Source organism: Bos indicus x Bos taurus, chromosome 4 (genome assembly GCF_003369695.1).
Source record: "Bos indicus x Bos taurus breed Angus x Brahman F1 hybrid chromosome 4, Bos_hybrid_MaternalHap_v2.0, whole genome shotgun sequence".
Classification (NCBI taxonomy): domain Eukaryota; kingdom Metazoa; phylum Chordata; class Mammalia; order Artiodactyla; family Bovidae; genus Bos; species Bos indicus x Bos taurus.
The window spans coordinates 89234539-89247177 of NC_040079.1; the positions used below are offsets into that span (position 1 = coordinate 89234539).

Below are 12639 nucleotides of genomic sequence, written 5' to 3' on the forward strand. Positions count from 1 at the left end.
AAACGAACTTTACCCCAATAAAATATTTTTAAAATACGTTCAATGATTAAACTGATACCTCTTTGAAACTTTTACATTGTCTCTGCCCAAGATTTCTTCACAGGCTCCGAGCTCCTGGAGCACAGACCCCGTGTTGATTTTTTGCCTTCTAGGCCCTAGCGTGGTGCACTGCACAGAGCAGGGGCCTCAGGGAAGACATTCTGCATCAACTGAGAGGTTGTGTATAAACGGCCTTCTATCTACAACCACACAGAAACAGCCCTTCTCTCTAATGTCTCCTGGCTATGCCTGAGGTAAAGTCATTTAACTTTCCAAGTCTTACTATCATCATCTATGAAAAGGCAGATGGAAGTATTCACCCACGTTACAAGGTTGTTGGAAGTAAACCAGTCATTGCCTTGTGAGCAGTGGAGCAACACATGTAAGTATAAACATGCCCTTCAATCCATTAGTAGATAATAAAATCGTTGTAGTGGGTCTTAACCATCATTTTTGTTGGTATTAAAATAGAAAATAATGCAATGGAAAATACCACAGTGCACTGCAAACAGTAACGGTACGAAGTGCTTGGTGAAGATTTCTCTTTCGGTTGTTATCTGGGTGCGTGTGTGTATGCGCATATGTGTATACTGAGTCTCCACAGAAAAAAGTATGTCTTACTGTGGGTCACAGCAAAAATCATTTCAAAGCCACTGATATAGAAAGAACTAGGGCTTGGGGAGGGAAGGAAGGGGGAAGAGCCAACATTTGGAGGCCACAAGAGATTGGGGAGGGGGTAACTCACTGCAGTAAAACTATTAAAGAAGAGAATGTATGAAAGATACAAAGATACTAGGACTTCACAGCAGTACTATTTACAATAACACATACAGGAAGCAGACTGACTATCCACTGACAGAAGAGTGGATAAAGAAGATGTGTACATACATTTATATAATGGAATACTTCAGCCATAAAAAATAATGAAATAATGCCATTTGCAGCAACATGTATGGTCTTAGAGATTATCATACTAAGTGAAGTAACTCAAAGAAAAACAAATCTGACAGGATGTCATTTACCTGTTGAATCTAAAATATGACACAAACAAACTTATTTATAAAGCAGAAACAGACTCACAGACATAGAAAACAAACTTACAGTTACCAAAGGGAAAGGGGTGGAGGGGGAAGTGTAAATCAGGAGTTGAGATTAGCAGACACAAATTACTACATATCAAACAGATAAGCAACAAGGTCCTACTGTAGTACAGACAACTATAATCAACATCCTTTAATAACCTATAATGGAAAAAATATGAAAAAGATTACATATACACGTGTGTGTGCTTGTCTGTATAACTGAATCACTTCTGTACAGCAGTAACTCAACACTGTAAATCAACTATATTTCAATTTTTTTTTTAAAGGCGACTTGATGAAACGCCTAAACATTTAAACAGTGCAAACAAGTGTTAAAATAATTTTCACCATTTTCATTATGTTATTCCTTTGGTCAAAAATGTCCACTGATGTTTCTAAAATTCATTCCTACAGCTTAGAAAACTATCAGGACTGTGTCCCTAACTCAGCTTTTCTGTCCTGGATGAATTTCTTCCCCCTCATTTCCTCCCTGAGGCTTCTCTGAGTTGGAAAACTCTTTCCTTGCCTGTTCTGCCTTTACTCCCAGCATCTTCCTCCTGTAACTGGCTGCTGGTGTCCTAGAAAGGAATAGAAAGGACTGAATTCAAATCATGTTCCCACCACTTACTACTCATGAGCTTCAGATAGGGAATTGACTCAGTTTCCTCATCTGAAGCTCACAGTGTTTTCATCAAGATAATAAAGATAACACATGGTCCCTGTTCCGTAAATACTGGTTCCTTTTTTCTTGAAACTATGATACGTTTTTTTCATCCTCCATTTCTTTCTAAATTTCATGTCATGTGTACTAAATCTCCTAAATAGATCTTTTTAAGACAGAAATCTGAGTGTTTCATTTGTTCTGTGTTTACCTCCTTCATCAGCAGCAGCAATAAATTCATTACCTGAGTACAGTAAATGCTCACTAAATGTTTAAGTATGGTACTGGGAATGCAGTATGATTGTGACTACATGTATCCTGGATCCAGTAACACTGCTTTCTTCTGATGCTTTTCCATTATAAAACTAAAATGGTTTCATTGAAAAAAATACATATATCATTACAAACAATAAGGAAAAATTCTAAAATACAATCTTATTACCCAGAAAGAAATGTTAAAAGTCACAATGTATTTTCCAGTCACTTTATACATAAAACACACAATATAACTTATAAAACACACTCGAGTTATAGATCACATCTACAGTTTGGTATACTACTTCACTTCATATAACATTGTCATCAACATTTTCCACACGCATTTGCCTCTCAGATTTTGAATTTCATCCCAATAATGGGTAATTTTACATGAGTGTATCTGACAGTATAAGTAAGTGTATGGCTGTAACTGTGATATTTTAATACTTTTTAATATATTAATATTTTAATATATTAAATATTTTAATACTTAATACTTACACCCTGAAAAACCTGCAAAATAACGTCACTAGGAATTAACAAAAGGTCACCAAAAGACTGAAGTTAAAGGTGACCACAAAGCTAAATTTAAAAATGGTGATGCTCATATAGATGCCATTTTTTTAAACCCATCAGCAGATTCAATGAAACAGCAAGAAGCTACTGACTGGAGAATAAAGTATACATTAATTTGGCCCATTTCAGAGACTAGGGAATTGCAGAGCAAAAATAAACACAAAAAAACAACTCTACCTTCAAAGAAAGAACAACCAACAAAATGAGAAACTCTAACATTTCTTGAGGGTTCTTCAGAAAATCAGCTTTCCCTGGGTCTTATGAACACTCCCACCATCTTTCCCTGGACAATAACATTCCCACCAAGAAAGAGAGGCATCATAAAACTCATATCTAATTATAGCACTGATTACATTTAAAAACAATCACATTTGTTTTTTGTGTTGATAAAACTTTGATAACACAAAAAGCCCATTGATAAAAGCCCATTGATAAAACTCAAATTTGTCTCATGTGTTTAATTTTTTTTAAATGAAGAACTGTAAAGCATAGATTTTCAAAATTTAAGGGAAAATATAAAATTATTCCTAAATGTCTAACTGTAATATCAGTGATAAATTACCCAGCATCCATACTTCAGAAGTTGTTTTAATGGGGTGTAACAACCGGGAAAAAGCAACAAAAGACCCTCACCTGCTTGGACAGGAGCTCCTGGCAGAGTGTGTACAATGTGATAAATTTGCGGGCTAATGAACGTGCATCCACAAAACCCTCAGCAACTAACAGGATTTCACAGATTAGTTCGATGTCTGGGGCCACCATGGCACAGGGTCTACAAAGTAAATATGAAATTTTGTTTTAAAATGTGATAAGGAAATAAGTACAAATTGCTGAAACCAAGTGATTAATGCATACCCACATTCTAGCCATTCCCAAGCAGGTCACAATTACCTCTGTCAATCACGGCTAACAAGACCCTTCATTTCAACTAAAAAATGCCCAGGAGCTACTGGATACATAGACAAAGGTGGAAAATCTGAAAATGTCAGAAGCACACGTGTAGGAGTTGAAGGGAAATCTGTGGGTACATCAGTACACTTCCATTGTAAGTTGTCACTGCAGAAAGGTAAGTGATGTTTTGTGCTAAAGGTCAGCCTTCATCTGTGGCCAGTGCTGTGCTGGTAAACAGTTAACAACTGACTCTCCAAAAATAGCACTTGCTGACTTTCAAGGAATCAGTACTTCCACCGTGGCTGATGTCATCTACCAGCATAGCATCGCTGAACGTGGAGCTAGCACGAAACGAGCTTGCACGCCACCATACACACACAACAGACACGAAGTAACCTAAAAGCCTAAGTGTTACTAAAATAGAGGAAACTAATTAGGAAATCATGAATTTGCATGCTTATCACCTTTGTCTTTCAAAGACGTTAGTCAAAAGTTTACATAATTTAGCTCTTTATTAGTATCTGTACTGAACAACCACCCCACGAAATTCATGACAAGTTAATCATCAGCTCTTTCAAGCTTACACCAGTCATTTCCAACACTGCTTGTGGCCAGCTTGACTAGATTTTTAAGATGAAAACTTACCGAAAAATAACTTTCAAATTCCCTTTTTTGGGGGTGGGGGGACTTTCAGAAAGTCCTCACAAGACAACTGCCATTAAAAACATTTGAAAAAATTCCACTCAACTGAAGTTCAACGCCAAGAAGGAGCCAGACTAAATAGGTAAGTAAGCCTGAATCTTAGACTTTTTAAAGCATGTATTTTATAGCATATATCCCAGTCATATTTACTCATCTGTTTTTTTTTTAATTTAATTTTATTTTTAAACTTTACAATATTGTATTAGTTTTGCCAAATATCAAAATGAATCCGCCACAGGTATACCTGTGTTCCCCATCCTGAACCCTCCTCCCTCCTCCCTCCCCATACCCTCCCTCTGGGTCGTCCCAGTGCACCAGCCCCAAGCATCCAGTATCGTGCATCGAACCTGGACTGGCAACTTGTTTCATACATGATATTATACATGTTTCAATGCCATTCTCCCAAATCTCCCCACCCTCTCCCTCTCCCACAGAGTCCATAAGACTGATCTATGCATCAGTGTCTCTTTTGCTGTCTCGTACACAGGGTTATTGTTACCATCTTTCTAAATTCCATATATATGTGTTAGTATACTGTATTGGTGTTTTTCTTTCTGGCTTACTTCACTCTGTATAATAGGCTCCAGTTTCATCCACCTCATTAGAACTGATTCAAATGTATTCTTCTTAATGGCTGAGTAATACTCCATTGTGTATATGTACCACAGCTTTCTTATCCATTCATCTGCTGATGGACATCTAGGTTGCTTCCATGTCCTGGCTATTATAAACAGTGCTGCGATGAACATTGGAGTACACGTGTCTCTTTCCCTTCTGGTTTCCTCAGTGTGCATGCCCAGCAGTGGGATTGTTGGATCATAAGGCAGTTCTATTTCCAGTTGTTTAAGGAATCTCCACACTGTTCTCCATAGTGGCTGTACTAGTTTGCATTCCCACCATCATCTGTTTTTATAAGCATTATTATGGTCTAATTTTTCATCCTAAAAATTCCCGAGTCTCTCTGGATCTATGTTATCAACTACTTCTACCTAAAGTAGCCCCACAATTTTCCCCACCGTTTCTAAGTAAATATAGGACAGAAAAGGCTAGCAAATTAGCTTAACTGGTACTTCCATAAATATTTCCAACTAATACTCAATGAGTATTTTGCATACCATAAGGTACACTATAGCTTTTCTGTACTTTCTCACTTAATCCTCTCAACTGTTCTTGTCTGTACTTTACTGAGGTGCAAACTAGGGTTCTGAGCAGTACAAGCGCACGACTTAGGCCACAGGCTGGGTAAGGAGTGGAGCCACGATACTTAAGGCTCAGGCATGCTGCCTCCACTCATGAATACTACAGGCATCACCCAATCGTCCTTCACACTTTGCTGAGATCAATACTTGTCCCATACACAAATGATGCTGCACTTATTTAAGCCAAATTTATGAAGAATTCACAAAATAATTTCCAAATTTTAAGACCCAAATGAAAACCTGTACAAGATGAACTGGAATACAAATGTAAAAAAACTGGAGAGATCCACAATTTTCAAATGGAAATACTCTGCAATTATTACATTTATTTCCAGGACAGTTATGCTCTAGAATTTTTTTTTCAAGGAAAAAGAGACATTATAAAATTGCTATTGCATTAAATTGCATTATAAAATTGCTGGAGAGAAAGCTACTATATGAGAAAACAAAGACATTCACTAAAGGGTATTAGAAAAATTGAATAATAGGGAAAATAATTCTGTTTAAATACTTATTTCATGTTACCTACAAAATAAGACCTTAATAGATGAAGTACATTTAAAAACTCATACTCCAAAAACTAAAAGAAAATACAAATGAAATATGCTTAAACATCTAGATGGATGGACAAGCAGATTTTAAGCTTGATAGAGTCAAAGAAATCACACTAAAAACTAGAGGTTCTTCCGTTCTGCGTGAAGTAGTATATTATTTTGAAGGCAGACTGTGAACAAAGACACATCTGACAAACATGGAAGAACTTTTAAAAACTAAAACTGATAAGCCTCCAGCTCATCAAGGAAACAAATGGAAATAAGACACAAATTACCCTTATCAGACATGGATTTCAGGACATCACCAGAGATAATAAGAGACTATTAGGAACAAATTAATGCCAATAAATGCAACAGTTTAGATATCATGGAGAAATCCCTTAAATGGGGCAAATCACAATTCAAGAAAAAAAAATCTGTATCTATTAAAGAAACTGAACTGATCACTAAAACAATTCCAACAAAGAAAAATCTAAGCCCAAGTATTTGTAAGACCTCACTGATTTATTCTATCAAATAGGGGATAAATAATACCAACCCAACAAAACTCTGAAGAAAATAGAGAAGGGAATATATGTTAAGTCATTCATGGGGTCAGCATTACCTGAGTGCCAAAACCAGATGAAGATATGACAAGAAAGGATGCTACAGACCAACATCCCTCATGGCATTGATTTTAAAATCCTCAACAAAATAGTGATAAATTGAATCCAATAACACAGATAAAATAATATCTCCTGACCAGGTGGAGTTTATCTCAGGGACGCAACACTGAATAACTGTGTAGTATCTGAACAGTGAATACAGTTTGACACATCAACAAAAAAGAAGGGAGTTACATGAAAACTTAAAAAATATATATCTAAAAGAAACACAGTGGAAAAAGTTTGCAACCTGTGGTGAGTCAAATGGTTTTGACTAGGATATTTCTAAAAACCATGAAACAAATTAAAAATTATATTTCATTGAAATTAAAACTTCTATTTTTGATGGACACCATTAAGAAATGAAAAAGCAAGTCATAAATGGAGGGGAAAATACTTGCAATGTGTGTATTCAACAAAGAAATTGCGTGCAGAATACAGCACTTCACAAAGAGGGTAGGGAATGGCCAGGAAGGTCCATGGAGAAATGCTCAGCATCATTAGCCATCATGGAAATGCAAGTTAAACCCACAAGGATATACCACCTATTTATTAGGTTGGTTAAAACTAAAAAGACTGATAATATCAAGTTTTAACAAGAATGTAGAACAATTGTTCTATATCGATGGTGAGGGTATAAAATGGTACAGCCATCTTAGAAAACAGATTTGCAGCTTTTAATAAACTCAAACATACATTTGCCATTTGACTTCCAATTCCATTCATAGATATCTACCCCAAAGAAACATGTATTCACACAAAGACTGTACATGAATGTTCACAGCAGCTTTATTCATAATCGTTCCAAAGTGGAGACATACATCAACAAGAGACTAGATAAACAAACTGAAGTACGCCTCTCCAATAGAATACTCATTAGGAACAAAAAAGAACAAACTACTGATGCACTGGATAACTCTGATAAATCTCCAAATCATAAGGTTCGAGGAAAGAACGCAACACAAATGAGTACATACAGCATGGTTTCATTTACATCAACTCTGCTGCTGCTGCTGCTGCTGCTAAGTCACTTCAGTCGTGTCCGACTTTGTGCGACCCCATAGATGGCAGCCCACCAGGCTCCCTGTGCCTGGGATTCTCCAGGCAAGAACACTGGAGTGGGTTGCCATTTCCTTCTCCAATGCATGAAAGTGAAAAGTGAAAGTGAAGTCGCTCAGTTGTGTCCGACTCTTAGCGACCCCATCAACTCTAGGAAAGACAAATTTAACCTTTAGTCACAGAAAGGACATCGTGATATGGGGGATTAACTTCAAAGAGGCACAAGAGAACTTCCAGGGGTGTAGGAAACATTCCACATTTTGACTGCAGTGGTAATGTTTCCACCAAGTGGCTACTTCAGATCAGATCAGTCGCTCAGTCGTGTTCGACTCTTTGTGACCCCGTGAATCGCAGCACGCCAGGCCTCCCTGTCCATCACCAACTCCCAGAGTTCACTCAGACTCATGTCCATCGAGTCAGTGATGCCATCCAGCCATCTCATCCTCTGTCGTCCCCTTCTCCTCCTGCCCCCAATCCCTCCCAGCATCAGAGTCTTTTCCAATGAATCAACTCTTCACATGAGGTGGCCAAAGTACTGGAGTTTCAGCTTTAGCATCAGTCCTTCCAAAGAAATCCCAGGGCTGATCTCCTTCAGAATGGACTGGTTGGATCTCCTTGCAGTCCAAGGGACTCTCAAGAGTCTTCTCCAACACCACAGTTCAAAAGCATCAATTCTTCAGCGCTCAGCCTTCTTCACAGTCCAACTCACATCCATACATGACCACAGGAAAAACCATAGCCTTGACTAGACAGACCTTTGTTGGCAAAGTAATGTCTCTGCTTTTGAATATGCTGTCTAGGTTGGTCATAACTTTCCTTCCAAGGAGTAAGCATCTTTTAATTTCATGGCTGCAGTCACCATCTGCAGTGATTTTGAAGCCCCAAAAATAAATTCTGACACTGTTTCCACTGTTTCCCCATCTATTTCCCATGAAGTGATGGGACTGGATGCCATGATCTTCGTTTTCTGAATGTTAAGCTTTAAGCCAACTTTTTCACTTTCCACTTTCACTTTCATCAAGAGGCTTTTGAGTTCCTCTTCACTTTCTGCCATAAGGGTGGTGTCATCTACATATCTGAGGTTATTGATATTTCTCCCAGCAATCTTGATTCCAGCTTGTGATACTCAGGTGGGTGCATTTTATCGCAGGAAACAAAGCTGATTTAAAACATGAGTTAAAAGGAATGGGTTCAGACGCAACAGCACAAGTTCTCTGACAGATTGCCGTAAGTGTATAAACTGGCAGAGTATGTGTGGAAAGCAGGTTGTCAGTAAAGACCTGAACCATTCACCAAGTAATTCTACATGTAGAAATCTATTCTGGGTAATACGCTGAAATAAGGATAATGCTTCATGTGAAGGGATGTTTACAGCCTGCTATTTTGTGATCATAAAGAACCAAAAAGAAAAACACAAGCCCTCCATGTCAGACAATAGGGAATGGTTAAGAAGATTATGGATGAGCCAAGGGAGTGACCATTTTGGAGCTACAAAGAAATGGTATTTCTAAAGAATTTTCAGTAATATGACAAACTACTTATGTCAACACATTAAATGAGAATTAAATGAAAATCATGCCTAATCTAATAACTTAAGCTCATAAAACAGGAATTATAAGACTAGAAAAAATATAACAATCATATTTCTAGGTGATAAAATTGTAATTTTTTTCTTTATTCAGTTTCATATTTTCCAAATAGTCTGTACTTTGTCAATATTATATTTATAATAAAAATCATTTTATTATAAATATAATAAGAGCTAGTATTAAATGTTCAATGTACCATGTAAGTTTTATGTAACAATTTTGAGGTCTGGTTTCATATTTCACAAGAGTTAATTTATCATGGTGAAAGTTCTTTCTATAAAGGGATCCCAAAGAAACAATAAGGGGTTTTCCATAGAAATTCTTGAGTAAAAACAAATCATTTAACAGTGCAAACCAGCAACGTTAGGTGGCATGAGCGCTCCAGATGCTAAACCACAAAGCATAACACTTGCCTGAAAAGAGCTTTGAGATTTTCTGGTAATTCAGTTCGACCAGCATATCCTGGGTTCATAGTGATAAATATTCCGACTGATGGCTTCAGTATGATAGCTTCGCCAAGAAATACAAATCTACCAGAAGAAGAATGCTGATGGAATTAAATGTGTTCATTGAATATCAATGCACATTGACAAATGCAAACCACTGCAAAATGCAAATTATTATTAGGAAGCTGTTTATGCTGTGTAATTTTCTTTAAAATTCATAAGCATACATATTTTGAATATCTTGAAGCATGTTTATTAAAAATACACTCCCTTCCCCCAAAGAAATTACAAGTATGGCAAATATTCCTTTGTATTTTAGCATGGCCAGTGTGCTAGAATATAAAAATGAGGACTTGACTACTTCAACAGTTAATGAAAGGTGATGCCATCTTGGACTTCAACATGGGCTGCAATTTCTTGAACGTGATGTGGTACAGATAGAGAATGTCCAGCTCAGAAAAGAGAGGGACTTTTTTCAGTCGTTCCCTTGTCCGTGTGCTCACCCTCCATCTCTCCTTCCCTCCCACTTATTCAACAAATATCTACTGACCACCATTGAGAGGTGGGATTCCCAGGTGGTGCTAGTGGTAAAGAACCCACCTGCCAAAGCAGGAGACATAAAAGATTGTGGGTTTGAAACCTGGGTTGGGAAGATCCTCTGGAGGAGGGCATGGCAACTCACTCAAGTATTCTTGCCTGGAGAATCCCATGGACAGTGAGGTGTGGAGGGCTACAGTCCATGGGGTCACACAGAGTCAGACATGACTGAATACCGTGGTGCTTATGACACCTAGCTCTGGGGCCAGATTGGGAGCATTCAGAGATCACATATATCACTTTAGGCATATTCCATTCCCTCATTTAATACAAAAGGCGGGGAAGATAATAGTAATATTATCCAGTTTATTGGATTATATGATGATTAAAAGAGATTATGTATATAAATGGCTAAGAGTACAGTGTCTGCATGTGTGTGTGTGCCTGCTTAGCTGCTCAGTCATGTCCAACTCTTGGTGACTTCATAGACTGTAGCCTGCCAGGCTCCTCTGTTCATGGGATTTCCCAGGCAACAATGCTAGAGTAGGTTGCCATTTCCTCCTCCAGGGGATCCTCCCGACCCCGGGATCGAACCCATGTGTCCTGCATTGGCAGGCAGATTCCTGACCACTGAGCCACTAGGGGAGACTGTACAGTGCCTGCTGCTGCTCAGTCACTTCAGTTGTGTCCAACTCTGTGCGACCCCATAGATGACAGCCCACCAGGATGCTCCGTCCCTGGGATTCTCCAGGCAAGAACACTGGAGTGGGTTGCCATTTCCTTCTCCAATGCATGAAAGTGAAAAGTGAAAGTGAAGTCACTCAGTCGTGTCCAACCCTCAGCGACACCACGGACTGCAGCCTTCCAGGCTCCTCCATCCATGGGATTTTCCAGGCAAGAGTACTGGAGTGGGGTGCCATTGCCTGGAGCATGGTAAATACTCAACAGATGTTAGTTATAACTATGGCTATGTTCAGAAAGCTTTAACAGGACCATTAGGCTGTTGAAGGCCAGGGAGATGGAACATAAAGGCCTGTAGGAACTAAATGGAAGGACAAGCAGAAGCGAACTTTCACACGGGGGTAAACGAAACACCCCCTTCATGGAGCACTGTCTTGTGGCAAAGGGGCTTGTGTGACTCAGTGAAGCTATGAGCCATGCCATGCAGAGCCACCCAAGACGCATGGGTCATAGACGCAGAGAGTTCCACTGGGGGAGGGAATGGCAACCCACTCCAGTATACTTGCTGTGAGAGCATCATGAACAGAAACATCAACAACCTCAGATATGTGGATGATGCCACTCTAATGGCAGGAAGCAAAGAGGAACTAAAGAGCCTCTTCATGAGGTTGAAGGAGGAGTGTGAAAGAGCTGGCTTAAAACTAAATATTAAAAAAAAAGAAGATAATGGCATCTGGCCCCATTACTTCATGGCAAATACAAGGGAAAAGGTGAATTAATGACAGATTTCCCCTTTCTGGGCTCTAAAATCACTGAGGATGGTGACTGCAGCCATGAAACCAGAAGACGATTGCCTCTTGGCAGAAAAGCTATGATGAACCTAGACAGCATGTTGGAAAGCAGAGACATTACTGAAATGGACTGACAAAAGTCTGTTTAGTCAAGGCTATGGTCTTCCCAGTGGTCACGTACGGCTGTGAAAGCTGGACCATAAACAAGGCAGAACACCAAAAATTGATGCCCTTGAACTGTGGTGCTGGAGAAGACTTCTGCAAGTCCCTTGGACAGCAAGGAGATCCAACCAGTCAATCTTAAGGGAAATCAACCCTGAATACTTGTTGGAAGGACTGATGCTGAAGCTCCAGTATTTTGGTCACCTGATACGAACAGCTGACTCACTGGAAAAGTTCCTGATGCTGGGAAAGATTGAGAGCAGAAGGGGAAGAGGGCAACAGAGGATGAGATGGCTGGATGGCATCACCAGTGCAGTGGACATGAACTTGGGCAAACTTCGGAAGATGGTGAGGGACAGGGAGGTCTGGCATTCTGCAGTCCATGGGGTAGCAATCAGTCAGACATGACTGGGCGACTGAGAACCAACAGCAGCAAATTAAACACATATAAGGCTTTCTCCTGTTGAGAAACTGAGGGGCTGAAGTGGCCAAGGACCTGGGCCTCCATCATCAAATTCAAGAGGGTAAGAGAATGCCAATTTTAGGATTGTTTCTTAGATGCTAGACAAGGACGAAGAGGTGGACTGTGTATAGTCAAGGTACGAATGGAGAAATCTTCATTCCCAGAGGGTCAGGCTGGGGAAGGCAGACGGGCCTGGCAGGCAGCTATGGCAGCAGGACAGGCAGGTGGCTGAGCACTCTGCCATCACTCAGAGCAGGGACAGCCACGTGTCAAGGGCAGGGATCTCGGGGTGGGGGGCTGGAGGG

The 12639-nt window shown here is 39.4% G+C and overlaps 1 protein-coding gene across 1 annotated transcript in view; it reads right to left on the reverse strand.

Moving 5' to 3' along the window:
- Positions 1–12639, reverse strand: part of DNAH11 (dynein axonemal heavy chain 11) — a 369705-nt gene that overhangs the window by 217331 nt on the left and 139735 nt on the right. The window contains exons 35-36 of the mRNA XM_027539949.1: positions 9668–9784; positions 3250–3388 (exon numbers count right to left, since the gene is read on the reverse strand). Of these exons, the coding sequence (XP_027395750.1) occupies positions 3250–3388; positions 9668–9784 (256 nt within the window). The remainder of the gene's footprint in view (positions 1–3249; positions 3389–9667; positions 9785–12639) is intronic.